This window comes from Gadus morhua, chromosome 7 (genome assembly GCF_902167405.1).
Source record: "Gadus morhua chromosome 7, gadMor3.0, whole genome shotgun sequence".
Classification (NCBI taxonomy): Eukaryota; Metazoa; Chordata; class Actinopteri; order Gadiformes; family Gadidae; genus Gadus; species Gadus morhua.
In genome coordinates, this window is record NC_044054.1 from 327,031 (window position 1) to 354,560 (window position 27,530).

The 27,530-nt window shown below is 43.2% G+C and overlaps 1 protein-coding gene, 1 long non-coding RNA gene, 1 other non-coding gene and 1 pseudogene across 3 annotated transcripts; 3 read left to right on the forward strand and 1 right to left on the reverse strand.

The window, feature by feature from the left end:
* Positions 1–17,127: 17,127 nt before the first annotated feature.
* On the forward strand, positions 17,128–19,156 carry LOC115546580 (uncharacterized). The gene is made up of 3 exons (XM_030360184.1): positions 17,128–17,475; positions 18,396–18,509; positions 18,677–19,156. The coding sequence occupies exons 1-3, from the start codon at positions 17,128–17,130 to the stop codon at positions 19,013–19,015; spliced, it is 801 nt and encodes a 266-aa protein (XP_030216044.1). The 3' UTR covers positions 19,016–19,156.
* Positions 19,157–19,486: 330 nt separating this feature from the next.
* Positions 19,487–20,197, reverse strand: LOC115547458 (uncharacterized). The gene is made up of 2 exons (XR_003977366.1): positions 19,934–20,197; positions 19,487–19,733 (listed from the first exon to the last, which is right to left on the reverse strand). It is a non-coding gene; the product is annotated as an uncharacterized LOC115547458 (long non-coding RNA).
* Positions 20,198–26,374: 6,177 nt separating this feature from the next.
* LOC115548073 (uncharacterized) lies at positions 26,375–26,494 on the forward strand (annotated as a pseudogene).
* A 573-nt stretch (positions 26,495–27,067) lies between these two features.
* Positions 27,068–27,186, forward strand: LOC115548096 (5S ribosomal RNA). Its single transcript, XR_003977525.1, has one exon. It is a non-coding gene; the product is annotated as a 5S ribosomal RNA (ribosomal RNA).
* Positions 27,187–27,530: the final 344 nt, after the last annotated feature.

Consider the following 27,530-nt stretch of genomic DNA (forward strand, 5'->3'; position numbering starts at 1 on the left):
TTATGCAAGAGTGTGTAGGAAGAAAATATTTGCACAGGGAGGGAAGAATAGTGACAGAAATAGGGATGAAGAAAAGCCCAAATTTCGTAAACCAGTTAGAGCAGTGCATGAACCTTCTGACTCAGAGTCAGATGAGTTTATTAATGCAGTTAATTCGGAAGGGACTGAAACAGTGAAAATAAATGGACAAAAGCTAAAAATGGTCATAGACACAGGAAGTGGTAGAAACTTCATAGGAGAAGACCTATTTAGAAGAACATTGTCCAGAAGGACAGAACTACGACCAACCAGAAAGAGGTTTTATGCCTATGCCCAGACAACACCACTTAGATGTGCTGGTTATTTTGAGGCAGAAATTAGATGGCAGGACAAGGTAGTGAAAGATGACGTTTATGTCATAGAAGGAAAGGTTGAGGCCTTGCTAGGTAGGAAAGCCAGCTTTGCATTGAAGATACTGAACCCGGGAGAACCTGTGAACACAGTAGGACAGACAGAGAGATTCAGTAATCTAGCAAATGAATTTCATTCACTTTTTAAAGGACTAGGTCAAATTAAAGGTTACAGTCATAAAGTTACAGTCGATGAGAAAGTCTCACCTGTAGCTCAGGGTTTGAGGAGAGTCCCTTATCCAATGTTGGAGGCTGTGAACCAGGAGTTAGACAAGATGCTTGACCAAGGTATAATAGAGGAAGTGAATGAAGGATCAGAATGGGTCTCCAACATACTACTAATTCCAAAGAAGGACACCAAGGAAGTGAGGCTATGTGTAGATCTCAGGGAGGTGAATCATGCTGTGATCAGAGAAAGACATCCAGTACCGACTGTAGACAGCATCTTACATGCTGTGCAGGGAGCAAAAGTGTTTGCCAAGTTAGATGCACGGAAAGGGTTTTGGCAGTGTGACTTAGCCCCTGAATCTAGACACCTGACCACGTTCATTACTCACAGAGGGTGCTACCGCTTCAGAGAAGTCCCCTTTGGATTATCGAGTGCACCGGAAGCCTTTCAGAAGGCTATGGACTCGATGCTTTGCGGAATGCAGGGCACCGTCTGTTACATGGATGATGTTGTGATCTTCGGTGAGAATGATGAGCAATTGGAACAAAGAATGAGACAAGTCTTCCAGAGATTCACGGACAGAGGCCTAACCCTGAACAGAGACAAGTGCATATTCGGACTACAGCAGATTGAGATACTTGGTCATGTGATCTCAGCCGAAGGAATTAAACCAGATCTAAGGAAGGTTCAAGCTATCTGTAAAGCACCAAGACCTGAGAATGTACAGCTACTTCGCTCATTCCTAGGCACCTGCGGATTTCTGATGAAGTTCATACCGAGCTATGCGAACCTATCAGAACCTTTAAGGAGGTTGACTCGAAAAGGACAGGAATGGGAGTGGACGACAGAAACAGAGAAATCGTTCCAAGCAATGAAGGACGCGTTGGTAAGTGAGCCATGCCTGGCTTACTTTAAGCTGAATGCACCAACAGTAGTCATCAGTGATGCGAGCCCAGTAGGACTAGGAGCAGTCTTACTTCAAACCCAATCAGATGGACGGAACAAGCCAGTGGCGTATGCGAGCCGTTCATTGACTCCAACCGAGCGCCGCTACTCTCAGATAGAGCGGGAAGCTCTAGGTTGTGTTTGGGCTGTGGAACATTTCAGAACATACCTGTGGGGAGGAAAGTTTACGCTACAAACAGACCACAAGCCCCTCATCTACATGTTCAACCCAGAGAAAGCTACACTATCGCCACCCCGCATACAGAGATTAGGCTTGAGACTACAGCCGTACGACTACAAGATCGAACACATAGTGGGAAAATCCAATGTGGCAGATTCACTATCAAGACTTCCATTACAAGAGACTGAGGACAATGAGTATGTGGAATTGTATGTCGACAGAGTGTTGTCAGTGACTCTGCATGATGTAGAGGGCATAACTGCAGTTGAAGACGATCGTGGAGACAGGAAAATGGCCAAATCCGGTTCCGGAAACCTTACAGCCATTCAACAGGTGTGCAGAAGAGTTATGCACATACGATGGACTTGTACTGAGAGGACACAGGATTGTGTTACCGAAAGCAATGACAAAACGAGTACTCAGGATCGGACACGAGACGCATCAGGGTGTGGTACGTACAAAACAGTACCTGAGGAGTAAATTCTATTGGCCTAACATGGATTTGGATGTTGAAAGAGACATTAGAAACTGCTCCGCACTCAATCAGCCGCTCCAGAACGATCAACCCCTCCAACCACTTGACTTACCACCGAGACCTTGGACGAAGTTAGGTATCGATCTGGTAGGTCCTATCCAGAACAAGTTCATATTGACTGTGATTGACTACTATACCTCATTTCCAGAGTCTGTGGTGATATCTGACATATCATCAGCAACTGTCATTACAGAAATGACAAAGATCTTTTCTCGATTCGGATTCCCCCTAGAGGTCGTGGCGGATAATGGCAGGCAGTTTGTAGGACAGCTTTTTGAGTCGTTCCTCAAGACGTGTGGAGTCAAACACATTCGTGCATCTCATAAGTATTTATTTCTTATTGCTTATGTTTATTTATTTTTACACAATGTCTTGTTTTTTTTAAATAATGTATGATGACTATATGCTCTGTAAGGTGACCTTGGGTGTCTTGAAAGGCGCCTCTAAATTAAATGTATTATTATTATTATTATTATCTCCATATTATCCGAAATCGAATGGGAAAATTGAGAGATTTCACCGATACCTAAAGAAAGCCTTCAGAGCGGCCGAGTGTGAAGGAAAGGTGTGGGGGGAGGAGCTTCCTAAGATTCTGATGGCATATCGTTCAACGCCACACAGAGCGTCGGGGGAGACACCAGCTATGCTGATGTTTGGACGAGACATTCGTACAAAGATTCCAAACGTGGAGAAGGGAGATGACATATCACACAACAGAAAGAAGACAAATGACATCCGACACCATCACCAGGAGTACAGAACCAAAATGAAACAGTACGCTGACCAGAAGAGAAGAGCGAAGGAACACAACTTTGAAGTTGGTGACGTTGTGTACATTGCTAGTATGGAGAACGGAAAGCTGGATTCCATATTCAGAGACACTCGCTATGTGTTACTCAAAAACACATCGGACAATTCTTTCGAACTGATTAACACAGAAGATGGATCAAAGGTCATCAGGAATGTCAAACATCTGCGCCACACTCCAGTGGTAATGGACTTTGATGTTCCGGAGCCAACCGAGGCTCGGGTTCTCAATGACAATCTGGACATGGAGTTCGCTCAGATCACTCCAGCAGTCGAGATTACACCTGAACCCGACTCTGCCCCTGTTCCAGAATGGCAGGTTGTCACTACCAGGCGTGGCAGGGTTGTTAGAAAGCCCGCACGTTACAGGGACACTTAGTAACTGTAAAGTGACTTGGTAAAAAAAAAAGAGAAAAAAAAAAAGAAAGTTATGTTCAACTGTAATAATCATCATATTGAATCTGTTAATGAATGAAAAGAAAAAAAAGAGTTGTGAACAATACAGTACAGTGTTATTGTAGGCAACAGTAATAGACAGTTAGTCACAAGGGATTTAATTTGATTGTTTGTAATGAAACCCTTTTATGTTGAAGTAGTACTTTAATTCTAAACAAGGGAGGGATGTAGTATAGTATCTTAGCTACTGGAGATATCGCGAGATGCTGGGAGAGATCGCGGGATGCGGAGAGACAGATAGACACGCTAGACTGAGAGCAGGGACATGGTGATTATAATGTGTTAATAAATCGAGTTAATAAGAACCTGACTGATCATTTATGGACAACACAACACATGGCATTACCGTTTCAGAACGGTAGCTACCGTTTCAGAATGGCAGTTACCGTTCCAGAACGGCATATGCCATGGTATGTCTGTGGTCGCGACGGCAGTTACCGTTTCAGAACGGTAGTTACCGTTTCAGAACGGTAGTTACCGTTCCAGAACGGCATATGCCATGGTATGTCTGTGGTCGCGACGGCAGTTACCGTTTCAGAACGGCAGTTACCGTTCCAGAACGGCATATGCCATGGTATGTCAGTGGTCGCGGTGGCACATGCCACAGGCCATTAAACGATCTCGGCGTCTCTCCAAAAATGCTTGAACAGACACAGATACACACACAAATACACACACTCACGCACTCACTCACTCACTCTAAAGCCTAGTCTTGACACACACTAAAGCCTACTCTGGACACCCACACAAACACACACTCTAAAGCCTACTTGACACACACACACACACACACACACACACACACACACACACACACACACACACACACACTAAAGCCTACTCTTGACACACACACACACACACACTCTAAGGCCTACTCTTGACACACACACACACACACACACTTAACCCTACTCTTGACACACACACACACTAAAGCGTACCCCCCTAAAGGGATCCTGCACATGCGTGACCCGGGGATGGAGGCAGCCTGGGCGCTACTCGACCACTGTTACATGCAGCAGAGATGAAGTCTCCAGTAAGAAGCAGCCCTCCCCTGCGGTGAGTGTCCCCCGTCAGGGGCAGAAGGCAGCCCGCTGGGGGCCGGGTGATCGGGGCGGCCTCGGACCTCGGAGGCAGTATTCGTATGGCCTGTTTCTTCAACGGCCGTGAAACGACTTCAGGTAAGGGAGCACGCACACACACACACACACACACATGCTGTGTGTGTGTGTGTGTGTGTGTGTGTGTGTGCCCAACCCCCCACACAGGCTGTCACTCTCAGAAAAGGTGGACCTGAAGAAGTTACGCTTCTTCACGGTCCCTCCGGACGGAGGCTCTGTCGTGACCTCACCCATCAGCTCCTCCACGTCCAGAGACAGGTGTGTGTGTGTGTGTGTGTGTGTGTGTGTGTGTGTGTGTTTGGAGGCGTCAGGCGGAACCTGCCTGGGAAGTATCACTTCAGAGGCCATAAAAGTATTGGGGAAAGGCTCCTAATGGGAGGGAGGTGTGGGAGGGAGGGAGGGGAGAATAAAGAATGTGCTGCTTTAATTGCAACTTCAACACTCTGTACAACAGTAAACATAGAGGTTCACACGCAGCATCAGCGCTAGAATGACGAGCTTCCTACGGAGCCTCGTGGAGACACAGAGCCAGGCTAGCATGGTTAGGGATGAGCATTACGCTAACCGGGAGGGAGGGAGGGAGGGAGGGAGGGAACACGCAGCATCAGTGCTAGACCTCGAGCTTCTAGCTCGAGGTCTAGCTTCGCCACTGCTGCACACCTGGTCTGGGTCTGATTGGACTTTGGAATTAGTGTGGAACGGTGGGTCTAGGGCGGGCTATGTTCTCACCTTTCTCCTTTGTAAAGCGCATTGTATTGCCTTTGGGCCGATATGAAGTTAACTGCGCTCATTCGTTTTGCCGCGGCACTCCAAACAATTAATTTCGTTCCCACATTCGTCCAATCCACTCCAATAGTGGTCCTGCATTGAGTTTGAATCCAACTCTAACGAATAAATGGTCCAGTTTTAAGTTTCATAGAATATTAATACATTCCCAGGGCATGTTAGAAAAGTGCACGCCCGGCCACTCGTAACACAACGTCAACTGATGGAATGGGCTATTTCATACATCCTCACAACCAGAAATTGGAATTAATCAAATAAATTACATGATACTGAAATGGCTACTTTTTGGTTGAACATGTTGAACTGAAGTTGGCGCCACTGATTGATAGACTGCTGGACCCGGACGCTCCGGTCGACGGAGTGGAACCTGGCCGGGCTCAGGAGGCTGTGCTCGGCCGGCAGGGCCAGCCTGCTGTCGTCCAGGACCTGAGGGGGGAGAACGGACTTGAAGCAACCCTCGTCCCCCATCCCGGATCCTTCCGGTGTCGGTCCACGACGGCTGGTCGTCTCCCCCTGTTGTGAGGGCATAACTTCTCCGGTATCGGTTACTTCTTGTCGTCCGCCTGTGTGTGTTTTATGGGACAGACCCGGTGCGCGGTCCCAGTGAAGTGTGCCAGGACGGTGTAAAGTTGCTATGCTTTGTTTCAGGGCGTCACCCCGTGTCATTTTACCCGAGGCTCTGTTAAAGCGAGACGGCCCGTTCCGCGGGTTCAGGTGAGAAGCTGAACGACAGTTGAGTCATTTGCGTAGCGAGGGAATGACGGCGGTGGATGACACTGAGTGGTGTTGTTTTTTTACTTGAAATTGTAGATTAAAGCACACACGAACACGTGCACACTGTGGGCGCCTGGTCTCTGAGGTACAACAGTGGGATCACCAATTAGAATAGAACCAACCCGGCGACGACAGTAACTTCAAACGTAACTTCATTGATTAGGATTGGAGTGATCAAGAGGGTTGGCCACAGGCCTCTTACCACGAGACTGGCCTAACGTGTCTCTGGTCTCCACACGCTCCTCCAGCCAGTCTGTCTTCAGCCTGTTCTGGTGGAGTTAAAAAGGTCCTCTGATTGCAGGGCTAACTCAGCGCACCTGTGCAGGGTAAGCTGAGTAGTACCTCCCATCCAGAACCACACCCCTTGGCCTTTGCCTGCCTTTGTGGCCACCACGTGGCCATGTGGGGCACTGCTCAGCGGCTGGGCCACCACAACACACACACACACACACACTAGGGCTTTGACTTCGAACTTCGTGATTCGAATATAATTCGAATATCAAAAAAAATAAAAATAATTCGAACGAATATTAGGCAGCCCTTAATATTCGAACCTGTTATGGGCAGGCCAAGAGGGAGAGACGTCGGAGAACCCATGCAGTCTATTCATAATATTGTAATGACCACGGAAGAGGCAGTGAATGAAGTATTGATTAGACAGCGATTTATTAGAAACATAATAAACAGTTGGAACACGCAAGACCGGTAACCATAGCAACGCCTGTAAACAAACCTCGCAAAGCCCAATCCAGGGCTGAATCCGAATACTCATACTTATAGTATGCATTTTGTAGTACGCCACAAATATAGCGTGTCCGAATGCTCAGTGTGCATTGTGTAGTACGGAAAACGTTTCCGAATGCGTACTACCGCCACAGTATACAACGGTAGGTCACTACGTTACCAGACTACGGGTCTGGTAACGAACGAAGAAGTGATGGCTGACCCGACACTACCAATAGCGGCTTAGAAAGACGTCATAGAAAGCGGCGAAAAAAAGAGACATTAAAAAGAGTAAAAAAGTAAAGTAAGTAATTAAGTAAAAAGAGACATTTTTAATTTAATAGCAACGATGACAAGATGGAAAACAGGTAACTAATCAAGGTAATTTTGCCGGCATCTGAGGGGAGACACGTCATCTCCAAACATCCGGTGGAGTTACGGCGGTGTTCGGAAGAGTTCAGAGGCGTTCTACGCATAGCTGTAGACCGTTCTAGGCGTTCTACGCATAGCTGTAGACCGTACTACAAGTGTAGTACGGTCAAGTAGTAGACACTGAACATAAATAGTATGTACTAAGTACTCGGATTCAGCCCAGGTATTACTGAAGGCATTTAATGGTCAAAATATTATTAATAAATATTCGAATATATTCGAATACTAATATTAATAAACAAACGAACTTCGAATATGGTTTTTGGCCAAAAGTCAAAGCCCTAACACACACACACACACACACACACACACACACACTCACACACACACACACACACACACACACACACACACACACACACAGACACATACACACACACACACACACACACAGACACAGACACAGACACACACACACACACGCGTATTTCTGTGTGTGTGTGTGTGTGTGTGTGTGTGTGTGTGTGTGAGAGCCATGATGTATTAGATCCAGAATTGATAACCCCCCTTCATGGCGGTCAACAGACGGCTACCTTCCTCCTTCACAGGTCTGTCCTGTTATCCCCCCTCCACCGGCGCCATGACATCATGGAGGACTCCGAGTCCATCTACTCCCCCTGCTGGTCGGTGGTCATACTGCAGCTCAATTAAGATCCCTGACAATATATTGATTGAATTTTCCCGATGGTAACCTTTCTTTCTGTTTTCTTCTTTAAGGCGAACAATTTGTCTGTCTTTTGTTTAATTGTGTTTGGAACGACGACACGTGACCCTAGGGGGCAGTAAGGAAGCATACAAGTCATTCTTTGAACTTTCATGTGTCTTTAAAACTACATTTAGATTAACATCAGACTAGCTCTTAGAAATCATACGTTTTACACATACACACAACCCTACATCTGTGTGAACTACATCCTGAGGAACCGACAAAAACGGGGGGCATGTATCGACGTCTGATGTCGCAAAAGTGTTGGTGATGAAATGGCCTGTGATGGATGAGCGGTTTATCACAGCCGGTGTTAAAATAAGGGCCCCTCTTTTGATGAAACAGAGCTGAACATCATAGTCATGCAGCTATTAGTTCATAATAATAAAGAATATTCCATATAATGGTTATGGATTTATTTGATTTGTCAAATAAGGTTTAAACGACCGGATATGCAAATTTTTAGGTTTGCCACCAAACCTAAATAGAGAGGCGGGGCTACCTGTTAGTGGATGAGGGAGGAGGCGGGGCTACCTGTTAGTGGATGAGGGAGGAGGCGGGGCTACCTGTTAGTGGATGAGGGAGGAGGCGGGGCTACCTGTTAGTGGATGAGGGAGGAGGCGGGGCTACCCGTTAGTGGATGAGGGAGGAGGCGGGGCTACCAGTTAGTGGATGAGGGAGGAGGCGGGGCTACCTGTTAGTGGATGAGGGTGGAGGCGGGGCTACCTGTTAGTGGATGAGGGAGGAGGCGGGGCGGTAACCCTTCCTTTTACAGTCCCCTAATTACTAGGTATTTACTCGGTAAAAACCTGGTAAATCATAGTGTATTACTGGGTAATTACCACTGGTAATAAGAAGGTAAATACAGAGGTAGTTACCCAGTAAATACATGGTAAATCATAGTGTATTACTGGGTAATTATCACTGGTAATAAGAAGGTAAATACAGAGGTAGTTACCCAGTAAATACATGGTAAATCATAGTGTATTACTGGGTAATTATCACTGGTAATAAGAAGGTAAATACAGAGGTAGTTACCCAGTAAATACATGGTAAATCATAGTGTATTACTGGGTAATTATCACTGGTAATAAGAAGGTAAATACAGAGGTAGTTACCCAGTAAATACATGGTAAATCATAGTGTAGTACTGGGTAATTACCACTGGTAATAAGAAGGTAAATAGAGGAATTACAGCTGAAGTACTAAGTTAAACCTCCACTATTACCCATCAACTCAACTAACTGTGTAAATTACTTTTTCTTACTTATTATTCATAGCTACACTCATTTAGAAAGGGTTTATTCGATTTACCTTAGAAACTATGGAATTACTTACCTGGTAACAAGCTCCGCAGGAACAGTTTTCCTCTAGTGTCATGGTACATCTTCTTAAATACTGGGTACAAAGCCGTTTGTTTCCATGGTGTTACCACGTTATTACCATATAATTTATAATGGATACATTCCATTGTCCATGCAGTCAACACAAACTTGTACCATGTACGTTCTGCGACGTTACCAAGTAAAACGCGACAATTTACCCGGTAAGTAAGCTGAAACTGTACTGTAAAAGGAAGCCACGTTCGTTTCCATGGTATTACCAGGTTCTTACCATATAATTCGTAATACGTTATTCCGTTTTCCATGCAGTCAACACAAACTTGTACCATGTACGTTCTGCGACGTTACCAAGTAAAACCCGACAATTTACCCGGTAAGTAACCTGAAACTGTACTGTAAAAGGAAGCCTCGTTTGTTTCCATGGTATTACCAGGTTCTTACCACATAATTCGTAATACGTTATTCCCTTTTCCATGCAGTCAACACAAACTTGTACCATGTACGTTCTGCGACGTTACCAAGTAAAACCCGACAATTTACCCGGTAAGTAACCTGAAACTGTACTGTAAAAGGAAGCCTTGTTTGTTTCCATGGTATTACCAGGTTCTTACCACATAATTCGTAATACGTTATTCCCTTTTCCATGCAGTCAACACAAACTTGTACCATGTACGTTCTGCGACGTTACCAAGTAAAACCCGACAATTTACCCGGTAAGTAACCTGAAACTGTACTGTAAAAGGAAGCCTTGTTTGTTTCCATGGTATTACCAGGTTCTTACCATATTATTTGTAATACGTTATTCTCTTTTCCATGCAATCAACAAACTTGTACCATGTACGTTCTGCGACATTACCAAGTAAAACCCGCCAATTTACCCGGTAAGTAACCTGAAACTGTACTGTAAAAGGAAGCCTTGTTTGTTTCCATGGTATTTCCAGGTTCTTACCAAATTATTTGTAATACGTTATTCTCTTTTCCATGCAATCAACACAAACTTGTACCATGTACGTTCTGCGACGTTACCAAGTAAAACCCGACAATTTACCCGGTAAGTAACCTGAAACTGTACTGTAAAAGGAAGCCTCGTTTGTTTCCATGGTATTACCAGGTTCTTACCATATTATTTGTAATACGTTATTCCCTTTTCCATACAAACATCAAACTTCTGCGACGTGACAAAATAAAACATCACAATGTACAGAGTTAGTAAACTGAAACTGTAGGCTACTGTAAAAGAAAGCAAAGTTTAATACAATTTAACAGGGACAACTCCCTAACACCGAAAACAAAAACACAGAACCCTGGTGTGGCCCCTCACTTTCGGAATTTATATTTCATGGGGAGCAGCTCCGAGTTGTTTTTCTTTTTTTTCTTTTTTTTCCCCAAGAAGTTGGTTGCCCTCTAAGAAGGCCTTGCAGGTTTTAGCATAATTGCCTACAGTGTCTCCTTCCATGAACACTGGCAGTTGCCCGAAGTCTTCACCTTCTGCACCAATAAAGGTTTCGGCAATGATGGCCGTCAAGGCAATTGTGTTCCTGTCCACGTTCAGTACTTCACAGCTCAGGCTCATGCTCCTGGTGCGCCTAAACTCTTTTAGGACAGCTCGGTACCGGTGCACAACGTCCTCTGGATTCTGAACTACAACACAGATCATAAAATGAAATATAGATTAACATTATTTCATAATCACACAAATATATCAAAAACACTGATTATACATAACTGTCCATTCTGGAGTTAGACGGGTAAATCAACTAAAGTAATCTAGTCTCCGCTCTTCTTCACTCTAGTGTTACATCAATACAGAAGTGATTACACTAAAATATACGTAGCTGAATATGGAACCTTGAATATGGTTAATGCACATGAAATTGTGGATTGTGTGTGTGTTGTCACTGATCTTAGCCTCATGCCTAATAGTGTAAGGATCTTTTATGTCACTCCATTCTAGTTTCAATGTAGCGCCCTGCTTTGGTGCTTTGATGCTTTGATTTTAAGATGAAAATGTTCCTTAGACAGAGCTAGGTCCATTTTGCGACACTCTCGTTCAATGATGTTGCAGATTGGACTACTAGTTCAAATAACAAAACTGTTTTTTTGCGTAAATATTAGCAGTGAATAGTAGTATTGAAGCTAAATGTTCATTTCTATTGTATTGCTTTCCAAAAGTAATCCAGTTAATATAATCAATGTTTAAATCTTTCTACCACTATTCAGTTATAAGAAAATACCAATTATATGGGCTGCATCCGGGTCTCTCCCATTCAATGCAATGAAGACCGGTTTCTGTCTAAAATACTTGACCCTACTAATACTTTAATAATATTTTGAATAATATTAAATTAGGAGACAACCAAACAGCACAAGTTATCAGAATTTGTGGGTTATGGAGGCCAAATTAATCAAAGGGTTGGGTGTGCAAACAATTTAGAGAGATCTATGATAACCTACAAGCTACTTATCATCTTTTTCAAAATGATGGAAGTTACCTCTTTTCCCAAATGCTGTGCGGGTTTTCTTGATAGTCTTCTTCTTCTTCCTCTTCCTCTTCCCTCCTTCAGAGGAGGAGGAGTCTGTCTCAGAGTCAGATGCCGAAGAGTCTGAAGAATCCTTAGGCATCCTTTTGTGGGACCCTTACACAGTGTAACAGAAATCGTAAAAAAAAATTAGTTTTCTCTATAGATTTATTTTTTTCTGATTTAGCACTTGAAAAGATCCTCTGTAGTATACCCATCTTATGCATTTGCATGTTGTAGTGATATCAAATCAATGAAAGCAAAAGAAAAAGCAATTTAGACTAATTTAGACCGATAGAAATAGTCTTCCGTGTTGGTTTTGGGAGGAACAGTCTGGATACCTTTAGAAGTTGTTGAGGGGCCAGTCTTCACAGGGTTGAGACCTTTTTCCCTAAGGAAATCCCGCTCCTCTTTCAGAAGCCGGTTCTCCTCTTTCAGAAGCCGATTCTCCTCTTTCAGTAATTTATAGTCCTCCCGTAACTTAGCCATGGTTGGAGCAGAGCCTTTCGGTTGAATCTCTACAACTAAAAAAGATTCAAACACAAATGTATTTCATACTTATACATTTAAAGATGTATTACTGGATTACTTTTCACAAGCAAGATTTAACATTACCGTACTATTGGTATAATTGGTATTGAATAATAAAACACGCCAAACCATGTGGCCTTTATCATAGCTACACGTATGACAAAAAACCGCATGAAAATCAGTGGTGTTCAGTGAGGTATGATTAATTAAATGCGCTGACAGTTCATTGCTCCAGCCAAACGGATTACACTGAGTGGAGCGGATGACCACTCCAAAATGGCGGCCCCGCGTCTCGTCAGCGCCAGTAGGCGGTAGCATTCGATGCTCCGTCTATCATATAAGATGTCTATGCAGACAAGCGTGTGCTGGCCGCGCTTTTTGTTGCGTCATCACAAACGTATTTCGGCCGAAAACTGAAGGTGGTCGGAAATTCAGTGCATCCGTACTTTTAAGTGAGGAAAAACCCTTCTCACAATAAAAAAAATAAAAGGTTTTACGGTTACTAGACCCTTTACTATGTAACATTAAATTACCTTCATTATCAGACTGCAGCAGGTCATCAGGGTTTTGGCTCTTGTCGGTTCTTCTGGTTCCTCGTGTCTTTGGCATGACTGCATTAAAAAAATATTGAATATAATAAATTATGTCAAAGCCAAGCCTCATCTCATCTCATCGTCATCCGTTTATCCTGGGTCGGGTCGCGGGGGGAGCAGCTCAACCAGGGGGCCCCAGACTAAATGAGCTGTACTCTCTTTTAGAGCCTGATATGTACTAGCTAACAGTAGCAAACTATAGCAAACTTTTTCGCTAACTTATGGTTAACTTATGGTTTGTGGTTAACTTATGGGGAAATATGGGTCACGGGTCACTAGTGACCGCTTGAAGATCCTCGTGCTCGCTGTCTTACCGGGATTAATAGAGGTATCGTGGTAGTGTTCAGCTGACAGTCTTCTTCTTCGGAGGCGAATAAATGCGACTTGCAGTCCACGGTCACGGTGATGGAAGATGGAAAGGGGGGGGGGTCCCGGGGGGATACGGATGCATCTGTCAAAGCCAAGCATAGAGTGGCGAAGTCACGCCCTGTCCGGTAGGTCCCATTGGCTCTACCGGAAAGGGCGTGACTTCTACCACTCTTTACGTTCGTTATTCGGTCACACTGTTAGTGCGCACTGCGCATGCTCACTTCCACGGCGCACTTTGCAGAGTCCTGAAGGACACCCTTTTTTGTCGTTTTCCGTGCCTGTTTATGATCCAAGTAAGTTTATTCCCTTATATCAACATCTGTATTTTCTACCAAATATGATGGATGTTTCGATTCGCACATATTTTCAATTCTAATTTATCGATTGTTGCGCGATTCTAATGGCGGTTGCTGTTGCCGTGCGCTAGCCTAGCAACTAGAAGGACTGAAATGAAATGTTTTAAACTGCTAATGATAAAGAACACAAAGGCTAACTTGGGAATCAGGCCCTATGTCCAAATTTCCAAACGACCCCTTTAAATACAGTAAACATGTAACATTAGCTGAAATAAAACATCATTTTGTTGGATTAAAAAATCGTACTTCGCGCTATGGCGTTCACGTGATTCAACACGTGATTTTGCCTCAAAGTAAAATGTAGCTAGGAATGCAATTTAGCGATCTAGCAGAATGTTTGAAAAGAATGCCCGCGAAGAGCACCAACCTCCGGAGAACATCTACCGGTACTACAACTGCATCTAATGTTACATCTGTTACATTTTAAATTGTGTGTATTTTTCAGTAATATGACATTGACAAGGGAATTACTGCAGAGGACAGCGCAAGGGGGCAAACGATTAATAAGATGGCTCCAGAAGGAGAGGCTGGTTGCAAGGAAAAAACGATGCCCTGTGTGCAACAACAGAATGCAATTCAAAAGAACCAGCACAACCAAGGATGGATACAGGTGGTAAGAGAGGATCATCATTGCTACACTCAGATCAATGTGCCATTAGATTATACTGCATCTTAACATTGTACTTCAATTTCAATTCCCACTCGGAGAACTTGCTCTCCTGTGACGTTTCTCTCTTCTACTACTCACAAAACACAAAACCATAGGAGGAGCAGCAACTTTGGGACAGTGACACCTGTTTTATTATTTTGGTTCTGTACTATAGCACCTTCCGTTTGAAAGGATGCCCATGAAGTTAAAGTGCATACTGTCAACCTTAATTGTTGAGTATTTAAATCCATATCAAATGACATTGAAGCAGCTTTTGTACATGGTCCTCCCATTTTAGGGCTTCCTATTCTTTGAACAGATTAACATAATGCACAAGTCAAACACCCAATCTCGATCCAATTTAGTATATATATTTCACATACTGAAGAGAAGACAAAAAGCCTGTAGAACATCGCCAGGGAAGATCTAGCCTCTAGTGATGCCTACAGATCACAGATTTCAGACAGTTACTGCATGCAAAGGATATGCGACCAATGACTTAATATGACTATTGTGCATAACGTTAATCTGTCCAAATACTTTTGGGAACATAAAATGGGGGGACCATGTACAAAATGTGCTGTAATGTCATCCAAAAATGATGCAAGTACCCTAAAACTAAAGCTGACAGTGTGCACTTTAACCTCTTGGTCACTGAATCCTTTCAAACTCAAAGTGTTGGAGTACCAAATAACAAAACGTGTCACTTTGCAAAGACTTCCGTTGTTTACTGTAAATGTACTATATTGTTTTGTCATCAACAATGTATAACCCCCAATTAAATCAATACATTTAAAACATAACATGATCAACCTGTGCCTTAACATAGTCTGTCAAGGTATGGAATCTTGAATATTTACAGATGATGTATGTTACAGGATCTGTAGAAAGGCCAACCACAGGGGAAGGTGCATCACAAGGTCCATCAGAGAGGGCTCAATATTCTCCAGATCCCACATTCCACTACCATCATGGATGACAATAATGCACAGGTTAGGTGCTCGATCTCTCTCACGCTACTTAAATGTGTTTTGGTTACGCTATAACAATGTCCTGTAATATTGCCTAATATTTCTGATATATTAAATCCACATTTAATTTCATCTTTAATCATTGTTGTATTATTATAATCAGGCTGGATTAATTGACAATATGGTGATAGTGTGTTGATAGTTGATAGTTGTCATGGTAGTTGTCATGTTTACCATACCATGTATACCATACCATATATTGTTCTTTTGCACGTTTAAATTTAATATTATTGCTGACTTGATACTCTTTATAGTGCTAATTGTCTTAATTATTATTGCCCTTATTCTACTCTCTCTTTTTGCACAATCTCTGCAGGCACTGCTACTTTTTCATTTCACTGCATTTCATGTATCTGTATGTGACTTAAACTATTGGAACGTAAATGTTTAGTATTTTTTTGTCTCAGTTTGTCACAGGGTTTGAGGAAGAGGCAAGTGGACATGATAGAGGATGGAGTATGTGGGAGCAGCAAATCACTGACCAGGGTGACTACACTTCTGAGGGAAATCTGCGGTGAAGCAATCAGACGACTGGAAGGAAGACGGGAAATGCAAATTGGAGGGAGGAGAGCTTTTGTATCAATAGACGAGAGCAAATTCAGACACAAAAGAAAGGTACGTTTTTGTAAGTAAAATGGTAATTTCTGTTTTGTATAGATCAGTACATCTGAATTACTACAGTATTATAAATACAGTGGTAAAAGGTTTTAATAGTTAAAGGGATAGTTCACCCCAAATGATCTATAATTAATAATCTATAAAAGGTTAGACTCACTTCAGGTCTTGTTGATCAACCTCCATGGGGATAGAGGCCTCGCATATGACCATTTCATGGCCTCATATAATGGAGTATATGTGTAAAAATTTGACACTTAAAAATGTTTCTTTGGAAGCTAGCCCTATGAAATGTTCATATGCCATGCAGTATTATTATCATGACCATGGGGGTGGATCAACAAGACCTGAAGTGAGTAACATAATCAAATGATACATTTTGGGTGGACTGCCTTTTAAGGATTACATTTTGCTTATTTTCAGTACGGTCGTGGACGACGTGGAAACACCTGGCGTAGACGCTCGTGGGTCTTTGGAATGGTAGAAGTGAAGGGGTCCCGTAGACGTCCTGTCTTAAAACTGGTGAAAAATCGATCCAGAAGGCGATTGCTCCCAATAATCAGAAAATATATTAGACCTGGAAGTGATGTGATAAGTGATTGCTGGGGTGCGTACAACAGATTGTCGCATGATGGTTACATTCACTATCAGGTTAATCACCCGAGACATTTTGTCCACCCTGGGAGTGGTGCTCACACACAGCAAATTGAACGGGCATGGCGGAATTATAAAGAGGACATCTACAGGTACAGGGGAAACTTGTCAGAGAAGGCCTTGAAGATTAACTTAAAGGGATAGTTCACCGGTGGGAATATGAAGGTTTTATGAATTAAATAATTCAATGTATTATAAATGTGAAAAATAAATTGAAATTGGTTCATCCTAGCCTGAAAAAAGGCAGAAAGAGTGTTTTCATGGTCTCTCTGGCTCAAGGTGAGAAAACCTCCAACTACCACAGTGCATTGCGCTCGCTGCCCCGCCCACCTGTTTCCGTTTAAAAGGGGGAAGGACCCATGCGAGCAAACAAACTTTATTCACAAAGTTATTCACGAACCGTCGTTGACTAGTTTTGACTCATTTTTCCAAAAGCAATCATGCCCAGTGGTTGTTTGGTACCCGGTTGCACCGAAAAGCCGAGGTTGGGACAGAGCGTAAGTTTTCACGGTTTGCCAGGGAAAGACGCTCAGCGTTGCAAACTATGGCTGCGGGCGATAAACAACCACAGAGTTGGAGAAGACACCGGGAAGGAAATTATAAAAGGAAAAACGATATGCAGTCTCCATTTCAAACTGGAGGATTTTGATGGAAGACTTTTCGGCAAGATAAGGTCCGCACTCAAACCAACCGCTGTTCCGTGCGTCTTCGCTGTGGGCCCGTGCCCAGATGACGAACAGGCCGGGGCTTCTAATGCACCTCCCGCAGCGAAACGCAGTCGCCTACAGGTAAGACTGTCGTAATATTCTACTATATTTCTGTGCTGCTACTAGTGAGCACTTCAGTTTACTGCTAGAGCTCACTAGCAGTGAAAAGGGTCCTATGTTCCCCGTGCCGTTTGCGACTCCCGGAGCTCTTAGTATATAATATAATTTGTATAATAATATCACGGCCAAAGGCTCTGCGCATCCGGTTGGCCGTAGCGCGGGGAGCTCTCGTAGGGATTGGGCTTCTCGGGGTTTGTTTACCGGCGTAGGAAAAGACTGCGTCAGGTTCTCCGACGTCTCCCTCTTCCACAAAGGTAAACACATGCAATGGTAGTTTTCTCGGCCGGTATTTGGCAGTAATGGTAGAAAAACTAACATATCGGGGAACATAGGACCCTTTTTGGGAAAAGCGGTCCTTTGTTCCCCAGTCTCATACAAAGAGGGGAACATAGGACCCGGGGAACATAGGACCCGGGATCATAGATACGCTCCCTCGGCTGCTACCCGGGTCTCTGTGTGCTTAGCTTAGCTTAGCATACTGTCGATTTCGCTATGGACGCCGGGGATGAGTTTTGAACGAGCATTGCCCGTTGCCTTGCACTAGGTATGTAGTATGTACTGTTGTGCCCACTGCACAACAAATTGCCTGCATGAGTTACCACTGAAATCAATGGGTCAGTGGGTGAGATCGGTCGTCAAGATGGTGGCGCAAAGCTACAGTGACGTCACGTGACCCAAACGAATAGCAGCTATCGGGGCAAATTGCTAAAATAGTTCAAAAACAAAGTAAAGCAGGAAAAAAGCCTTTTCAGTGAGTGATATAATCTAACATTATACTAGGAAGCAAATGCATATTGAGCAGTTTTATTCTTGTCCCTACATTAAATTTTTGTGTGTGTGGTACCAAAAACATGACAAACTAAATGCCTGTGTCATTACAGAACGCTGATAGTGGTCATGGCGCATTGACTCTCTCTGCATCCTCCAACCCGCTGAAGACCTTCCCTTTGACATCCACACCAGTGAAAACCTTTCCCTCGGACCAAGGACTATCGGTAAGATTCTGAAAAGGCTACTTTACAAAGGATATAAAGCAAATATTTTGCCAATATATTACTTACACAAGATAACACTTTCTAACTTTCAACTAATCATTCTAAAGGAATAATATTTATATAATTGGTCATCTTTACAATTAAAAATAAACCTCTTTGTTTTGCAGACATCGTGCCCCGACACACCTGGGACCCTTGATTCAAGTTTTAGCACTGTGGGTGAAGCAGACGAAAACTACCAGCCCAACACAACTGTCACCCCCACGTCAACGTCTTCATCAGAAGATGAAGGCATCAATGACTGGCACGGAAAGAAGATCATTGTGAATGAGTCCTGCTTGATGTCACTTTTCAAATTTTGCCAGATGTGCGGCAAGCCTCTGTCATCAACCCAACGATTCTATATAAGGTTTCAACATCCTCACTTGCCCTGCCCCAGCCTGCGCTGCCACCTAACATTGCACCAGTGCCAAAACCACCAAAGGAGGCGGCAGTGGCTGAATTAAAAAGGCGCTTCTGAGAGGGACATCTGACCTATTTTATCTATTTAAACGTATCTTTTATAAAACATTTGTTTTCAATCTTATCTTTGTAAATATTGGATCATTTTCCTTTGTGAATAAAATCTTATTGTTTTTACTACCTTACCTTGGACTCCTGTATAAACCCATGTTCACCATAACAAACTTCACTGCAATAATTATTTAAGTTTCTGTCATTACATTTTTTGTTGCAAAGTAGGTTCAACATACAGCCATCATGTATGAATGTAGCAAGAATAGATTTATAATTATTTTAGGTATCATTTGTATATTACTGTACATCAAACATTTGCTAATTACAGTATTTCAGCATATCAAGTAGGCTATATGTAAACCTTTTCTCCCCAGTTGAAATAAGTGTTCATCTTATACAGCAGGCCTACTTTAGTGTAACATCATTTGGTATAGTAAACAAATCACAACAACCAACATGAATTTGAAGTTTTATTCATAAAATATAATCTATATACAAAAACAAAACGTATGGTGAGTTTGCTAAATATCACAGCTCATCTTGGGCATCTACCGTCTCCTGGTAGCCACGGTACTGCCCATCTTGTGTTGGGTAATTAGCCCTGATGGCCTGGACAACACACGCTGGCAAAACAAGGCGATTGCCTCTCCCAAGTCTCTCACCTTGCAGTATCCACTCCAGGAAATGCCGGTAAGATGTTAGCCTATACTGTCAAAGAAAGAAAGAACAAAATTAGCAAAGCAAGATAAATTATGCCTTGAGTAGCCTACAGCATTACACAGACTTGAAGCTAACGTAACGTAGCCTATGCTCTGCCAATAAGGTCGGCTACTTTCGGATAACTACATTGTCACGTTCCCCGTGACTCAAAACTATTGTAGCCAATGTGTTAGTAAACAAACACTTACTCTGTGCTCAGACGTCCGTTTCTCCCGGCGGGCTTTGGCTGGCGTTTCCAGTTTATTTTCTGGGTACGGAAATAAGTGTCCAATACCCAACGGTTCAGATGAGGCGTAAAGCCTGGGTGAGATGTTACACACACGGCCCCTTCCTCGCCAGATTCAGCCATTTCATCGCGAAGAAACTGGCATCGCTGAAATTCGCTGCAGCACAGGGACTCTTTGTGAGTCTCCATAGGTGAACAGAGCAAACAGGTACACCACCAGTTCACTCCGGCGGCGGCGCGATCCGGCTCCTCGGCAACAGGCAAGGCTTGTTCAGCTGCAGCCGCAGCAGCCTCCTCCTCGAATTCGTCTCAGTTCTTCCTCGCTGTATTCTGGCTCATACAGATAGCCCTGAATATTACAATGCAGCAATATATTTTCAAACTCAGCTGTTGCTTCTGCCATGGTCAGAGGTTTGTGTCGGTCTCCCGTCCCTCTCATTCCCCCTCAGTACGCGAGCTGAGCGTGCAAGCGTGCAAGCTCCCGCCCCCTCTCATTCCTTATTGGTGGAAAAATTTCCGGCAAATTTGCCACCAAAAGTGTGTTGTAGTCCTCGGCCCATCTAGCGGGAAGAGAGGTTTCTCCCGAAATGACGTCAAACGCGTCATTTGACGTCATTTCGGGAGAAAATTTGATGAGAAAAAATGGGCCAAGGGGAGACTGGTTTAGACTGATATTTTTTATATATTAATTTACATTACAATAGCGATTTTATAATGATAGAACTCCGGTTCTAAATGGGTGAACTATCCCTTTAAGGTTCATCGAGTGGAACCACTGGCTTGGAAAAGAGCATAGGAAGGGCATTCTTGGGCGCTTGTTTAAAGACATAAGAGCATGTTACAAAGTTTAACAACCCTCCCTGAAGTCTAAATGAAGGTGATGAGGTAGTTACTACAGATGTCCTACCATGTCATGTGCAGTTTCTCTTTAGCTTGTTTCAGCGTAATTATTTAAAAAGATTAAACGACTTATTCTGTGTATCACCCTACTGTCTCATAGTTATACATTTACATGGTAGCAACAGTTAAAGCTTTGTTCAGTACAATGTAACTACCATGGGATTAAACATTGCTTTCTTTTACAGTAGCCTACAGTTTCAGTTTACTAACTCTGTACATTGTGATGTTTTATTTTGTCACGTCGCAGAAGTTTGATGTTTGCATGGAAAAGGGAATAATGTATTACAAATAATATGGTAAGAACCTGGTAATACCATGGAAACAAACGAGGCTTCCCTTTACAGTACAGTTTCAGGTTACTTACCGGGTAAATTGTCGCGTTTTACTTAGTAACGTCGCAGAACGTACATGGTACAAGTTTGTGTTGATTGCATGGAAAAGAGAATAACGTATTACAAATAATATGGTAAGAACCTGGTAATACCATGGAAACAAACAAGGCTTCCTTTTACAGTACAGTTTCAGGTTACTTACCGGGTAAATTGTCGGGTTTTACTTGGTAACGTCGCAGAACGTACATGGTACAAGTTTGTGTTGACTGCATGGAAAAGGGAATAACGTATTACGAATTATATGGTAAGAACCTGGTAATACCATGGAAACAAACGAGGCTTCCTTTTACAGTACAGTTTCAGGTTACTTACCGGGTAAATTGGCGGGTTTTACTTGGTAACGTCGCAGAACGTACATGGTACAAGTTTGTGTTGACTGCATGGAAAAGGGAATAACGTATTACGAATTATATGGTAAGAACCTGGTAATACCATGGAAACAAACGAGGCTTCCTTTTACAGTACAGTTTCAGGTTACTTACCGGGTAAATTGTCGGGTTTTACTTGGTAACGTCGCAGAACGTACATGGTACAAGTTTGTGTTGACTGCATGGAAAAGGGAATAACGTATTACGAATTATATGGTAAGAACCTGGTAATACCATGGAAACGAACGAGGCTTCCTTTTACAGTACAGTTTCAGGTTACCTACCGGGTAAATTGTCGGGTTTTACTTGGTAACGTTGCAGAACGTACATGGTACAAGTTTGTGTTGATTGCATGGAAAAGAGAATAACGTATTACAAATAATATGGTAAGAACCTGGTAATACCATGGAAACAAACAAGGCTTCCTTTTACAGTACAGTTTCAGGTTACTTACCGGGTAAATTGTCGGGTTTTACTTGGTAACGTCGCAGAACGTACATGGTACAAGTTTGTGTTGACTGCATGGAAAAGGGAATAACGTATTACGAACTATATGGTAAGAACCTGGTAATACCATGGAAACAAACAAGGCTTCCTTTTACAGTACAGTTTCAGGTTACTTACCGGGTAAATTGTCGGGTTTTACTTGGTAACGTCGCAGAACGTACATGGTACAAGTTTGTGTTGACTGCATGGAAAAGGGAATAACGTATTACGAATTATATGGTAAGAACCTGGTAATACCATGGAAACAAACGAGGCTTCCTTTTACAGTACAGTTTCAGGTTACTTACCGGGTAAATTGTCGGGTTTAACTTGGTAACGTCGCAGAACGTACATGGTACAAGTTTGTGTTGACTGCATGGAAAAGGGAATAACGTATTACGAATTATATGGTAAGAACCTGGTAATACCATGGAAACAAACAAGGCGTCCTTTTACAGTACAGTTTTAGGTTACTTACCGGGTAAATTGTCGGGTTTTACTTGGTAACGTCGCAGAACGTACATGGTACAAGTTTGTGTTGACTGCATGGACAATGGAATGTATCCATTATAAATTATATGGTAATAACGTGGTAACACCATGGAAACAAACGGCTTTGTACCCAGTATTTAAGAAGATGTACCATGACACTAGAGGAAAACTGTTCCTGCGGAGCTTGTTACCAGGTAAGTAATTCCATAGTTTCTAAGGTAAATCGAATAAACCCTTTCTAAATGGGTGTAGCTATGAATAATAACTAAGAAAAAGTAATTTACACAGTTAGTTGAGTTGATGGGTAATGGTGGAGGGTTAACTTAGTACTTCAGCTGTAATTCCTCTATTTACCTTCTTATTACCAGTGGTAATTACCCAGTACTACACTATGATTTACCATGTATTTACTGGGTAACTACCTCTGTATTTACCTTCTTATTACCAGTGATAATTACCCAGTAATACACTATGATTTACCATGTATTTACTGGGTAACTACCTCTGTATTTACCTTCTTATTACCAGTGATAATTACCCAGTAATACACTATGATTTACCATGTATTTACTGGGTAACTACCTCTGTATTTACCTTCTTATTACCAGTGATAATTACCCAGTAATACACTATGATTTACCATGTATTTACTGGGTAACTACCTCTGTATTTACCTTCTTATTACCAGTGATAATTACCCAGTAATACACTATGATTTACCATGTATTTACTGGGTAACTACCTCTGTATTTACCTTCTTATTACCAGTGATAATTACCCAGTAATACACTATGATTTACCATGTATTTACTGGGTAACTACCTCTGTATTTACCTTCTTATTACCAGTGGTAATTACCCAGTAATACACTATGATTTACCAGGTTTTTACAGAGTAAATACCTAGTAATTAGGGGACTGTAAAAGGAAGGGTTACCAGTCCATCCCAGGTTTTGCAACGCTACGTTTCTTCAAAAGATCACGCAAACGATGACGCCCAAGCAGTGTAATGCATTGCGTTCAAATATGTAACTCTGAGTCTGGAATAACGTATTCATTCGTTCATTATGGATCTAATCATTGTTTCTGTACAAGTCCCGTCTCTGGCCACGGCAGCGCTCTCACTCCTTACGTCCTCCTCCTGTATAAAAGCTAATATGGTCAAGTCTATAAATGCTTACGGCCATAGTACCTTAGGGTTAGGAAGCTAAGCAGGGTCGGGCCTGGTTAGTACTTGGATGGGTGACCGCCTGGGAAGGCCAGGTTGCTGTAAGTAGTGACGGGAAATTGTAAAAAAATTGGAAACATTAAAAAGATTTTAAAAAAAAAGGCACGCCCGATCTCGTCTGATCTCGGAAGCTAAGCAGGGTCGGGCCTGGTTAGTACTTGGATGGGTGACCGCCTGGGAATACCAGGTGCTGTAAGCATTTTACTTTTTCAAATCGAGCTCATTGGATGCAATGGCCTACCGTGCGCTGATCTTTAGCGCCCACTGTTTTGGAGAATTTAAGCAACATACAGACTCTGACGACGTCTCCTCAAACTCTATTTGTGAAACATGTGGACAGTGTAGTGACGCTGCTAGCAGGGAGCAGCCGAGAGCTGCAATGACGGCGGTCCACATTAGTCCATCCCAGGTTTTGCAACGCTACGTTTCTTCAAAAGATCACGCAAACGATGACGCCCAAGCAGTGTAATGCATTGCGTTCAAATATGTAACTCTGAGTCTGGAATAACGTATTCATTCATTCATTTTGGATCTAATCATTGTTTCTGTACAAGTCCCGTCTCTGGCCACGGCAGCGCTCTCACTCCTTACGTCCTCCTCCTGTATAAAAGCTAATATGGTCAAGTCTATAGATGCTTACGGCCATACCACCTTAGGCACGCCTGATCTCGTCTGATCTCGCAAGCTAAGCAGGGTCGGGCCTGCTTAGTACTTGGATGCAGGCATGCAAACTGGCTCGGGGTGAAAAAGGTGAGAATGATGCGTGAGCTGAGAAAAACACAGACCCACTATAGGGTTCCAGGTTTATACTCCGGGGAGCTTTCTTTTACATATTTTAATGTGTTAGGGTTAGTCACAAGCTAAAAAAAATTACAGGACTGCGCACAATTACAAACAAAGCATTAATTTATTATGTGCAAGGGCAGCCCCAATAGGTACATAATTTATCACAAAATTAAGAAAGAATATTGAGAAGAATAAAAAGAGGTGGGAGGACAGGGCAATAGGAGTATGCCATTATTTATTTTTCTTCTTGGCCTGGACCAGTGTCTCAAGGGCCCGCTTTCGAGCGACTTCTCTCGGCTATATCGACTAGTATGTATCAACACAACTGGTGACCCGCTGAAAAATTCTCTTTTGGCGCGTTTCCACCGGAGGGTGCGTTCGGTTCGGTTCGCAAAGTTGCGGCACGGTTCGCGTTTCCACCGCCAAAAGTGGGCGTGACATGGGGATAAAAACAAACCGCGAGGTATTATTCTGGACAATGGACGTGTCGCGTAAAACGTTAGCTTGGGCGAACAAGGAGGTGGAGCATGGACCTATTAAAGAAGACAATACTTTATTAAAGCATGCAATTGTGATGTAGAACAAAATAAAAAGAAAACCAAGGTGCTTGCATGATATTGAAGCCTACAGCGATCGTTACTTAACTTGTGTGGCGGTGCCTTATCATTTGTTTACCCTCGCGTTGCCATGGCAACGCGATTGCACTCTCATCGGCTGAATCGATGAGAACGTTTTAGATAATATAAGGTCGCGGGGAGACGAAGCTCTGTTCGTTTGTATATTTTATTTACGTGACCATATTTTTGTTATGTTTGTTTTGGGAATCAGTTCTCGTCGTTCACCTTCGGGATGTTTACGTGGCTGCCGCGGCGATCGACATCCGGCCTACCATGAGGGTACTGTCGGCGGTGGAAACGCTCGGTGGAAACGAGGCATTTAAAGGCTCCGCTGGGCTCACGCTTGGCCGTTTCAGATGGTAGGCGACTTTCCGCTCGCGCTGTCGGATGTCCGCGCGGCTTCACGAGCGAGCGCATGCGTTCGACGAGCACGGAAGCGACAGTTCCACGGGAGTGCGCCCACTTGTCGTGCCGCCTGACAGAATGCTGCGCCTTCTCTCTGTCCGCTCGCTATTAGCAGGCGCTACAAGGACTCCATGGCTGGCCATCAGACCCCCCCCCCCCCCCCCCCCCCCCAAAATGTTTTCTCAACGGATCTCCACGAATCACACAAGTGGTCAATTTTGTCTTCAAAACGGCGAATTTCGCCGAAAGGTGACTAGTTTGCATGCCTGTGGATGGGTGACCGCCTGGGAATACCAGGTGCTGTAAGCATTACACTTCTTCAACTCGATCTCATTGGATGCAATGGTGTACCGTGCGCTGATCTTTAGCGCCCACTGTTTTGGAGAATTTAAGCAACATACAGACTCTGACGACGTCTCCTCAAACTCTATTTGTGAAACATGTGGACAGTGTAGTGACGTAGCAGAGAGCTGCAATGACGGCGGTCCACCTTAGTCCATCCCAGGTTTTGCAACGCTACGTTTCTTCAAAAGATCACGCAAACGATGACACCCAAGCAGTGTAATGCATTGCGTTCAAATATGTAACTCAGAGTCTGGAATAACGTATTCATTCATTCATTATGGATCTAATCATTGTTTCTGTCCAAGTCCCGTCTCTGGCCACGGCAGCGCGCTCACTCCTTACGTCCTCCTCCTGTATAAAAGCTAATATGGTCAAGTCTTTAAATATTTACGGCCATGCCACCATAGGCACGCCCGATCTCGTCTGATCTCGGAAGCTAAGCAGGGTCGGGCCTGGTTAGTACTTGGTTGGGAGACCTCCTCGGAAGGCCAGGTTGCTGTAAGTAGTGACGGGAAATTGTAAAAAAAATTGGAAACATTAAAAATATTTTAAAAAAAAAGGCACGCCCGATCTCGTCTGATCTCGGAAGCTAAGCAGGGTCGGGCCTGGTTAGTACTTGGATGGGTGACCACCTGGGAAGACCAGGTGCTGTAAGCATTACACTTTTTCAACTCGAGCTCATTGGATGCAATGGTCTACCGTGCGCTGATCTTTAGCGCCCACTGTTTTGGAGAATTTAAGCAACATACAGACTCTGACGACGTCTCCTCAAACTCTATTTGTGAAACATGTGGACAGTGTAGTGACGTAGCAGAGAGCTGCAATGACGGCGGTCCACCTTAGTCCATCCCAGGTTTTGCAACGCTACGTTTCTTCAAAAGATCACGCAAACGATGACGCCCAAGCAGTGTAATGCATTGCGTTCAAATATGTAACTCTGAGTCTGGAATAACGTATTCATTCATTCATTATGGATCTAATCATTGTTTCTGTACAAGTCCCGTCTCTAGCCACGGCAGCGCTCTCACTCCTTACGTCCTCCTCCTGTATAAAAGCTAATATGGTCAAGTCTATAATTGCTTACGGCCATACCACCTTAGGCACGCCTGATCTCGACTGATCTCGGAAGCTAAGCAGGGTCGGGCCTGGTTAGTACTTGGATGGGTGACCGCCTGGGAATACCAGGTGCTGTAAGCACAGTGGTGGTTAGACTACTGAAAATCTATACTCAAGTAACAGTAAAATTACCTCCTTCAAAATCTGCTTAAGTAAAAGTAAATTTTCCAATTTGAAAACCTACTTGAGTAAGAGTAAAAAAGTACTTTGTTTTAAAGTTACTCAAATTACAAGTTACTTTACATTTTTGTATTGGAGTGCTTGGATCAGTGAAAAAGACATAACGTGTTAGAATCAGTAGCGTGCAGTGCTCCTTCATTTCGGTGTGGCAGAAACTACTGCGTATGACCACACCCACAATTTATATATATTTTTTACATATATATTTTGAGCTACATTAAAACATGTTAACTAAACTAATTGTG

Excerpts from the sequence above, each read along its gene's own strand:
- LOC115546580 (XM_030360184.1), top strand. The coding sequence starts at position 17,128 with ATGCCCAGTGGTTGTTTGGTACCCGGTTGCACCGAAAAGCCGAGGTTG. Across the intron at positions 17,476-18,395 it reads CGAAACGCAGTCGCCTACAG|AACGCTGATAGTGGTCATGG; the intron begins GTAAGACTGTCG and ends GTGTCATTACAG. Across the intron at positions 18,510-18,676 it reads CCTCGGACCAAGGACTATCG|ACATCGTGCCCCGACACACC; the intron begins GTAAGATTCTGA and ends TTTGTTTTGCAG.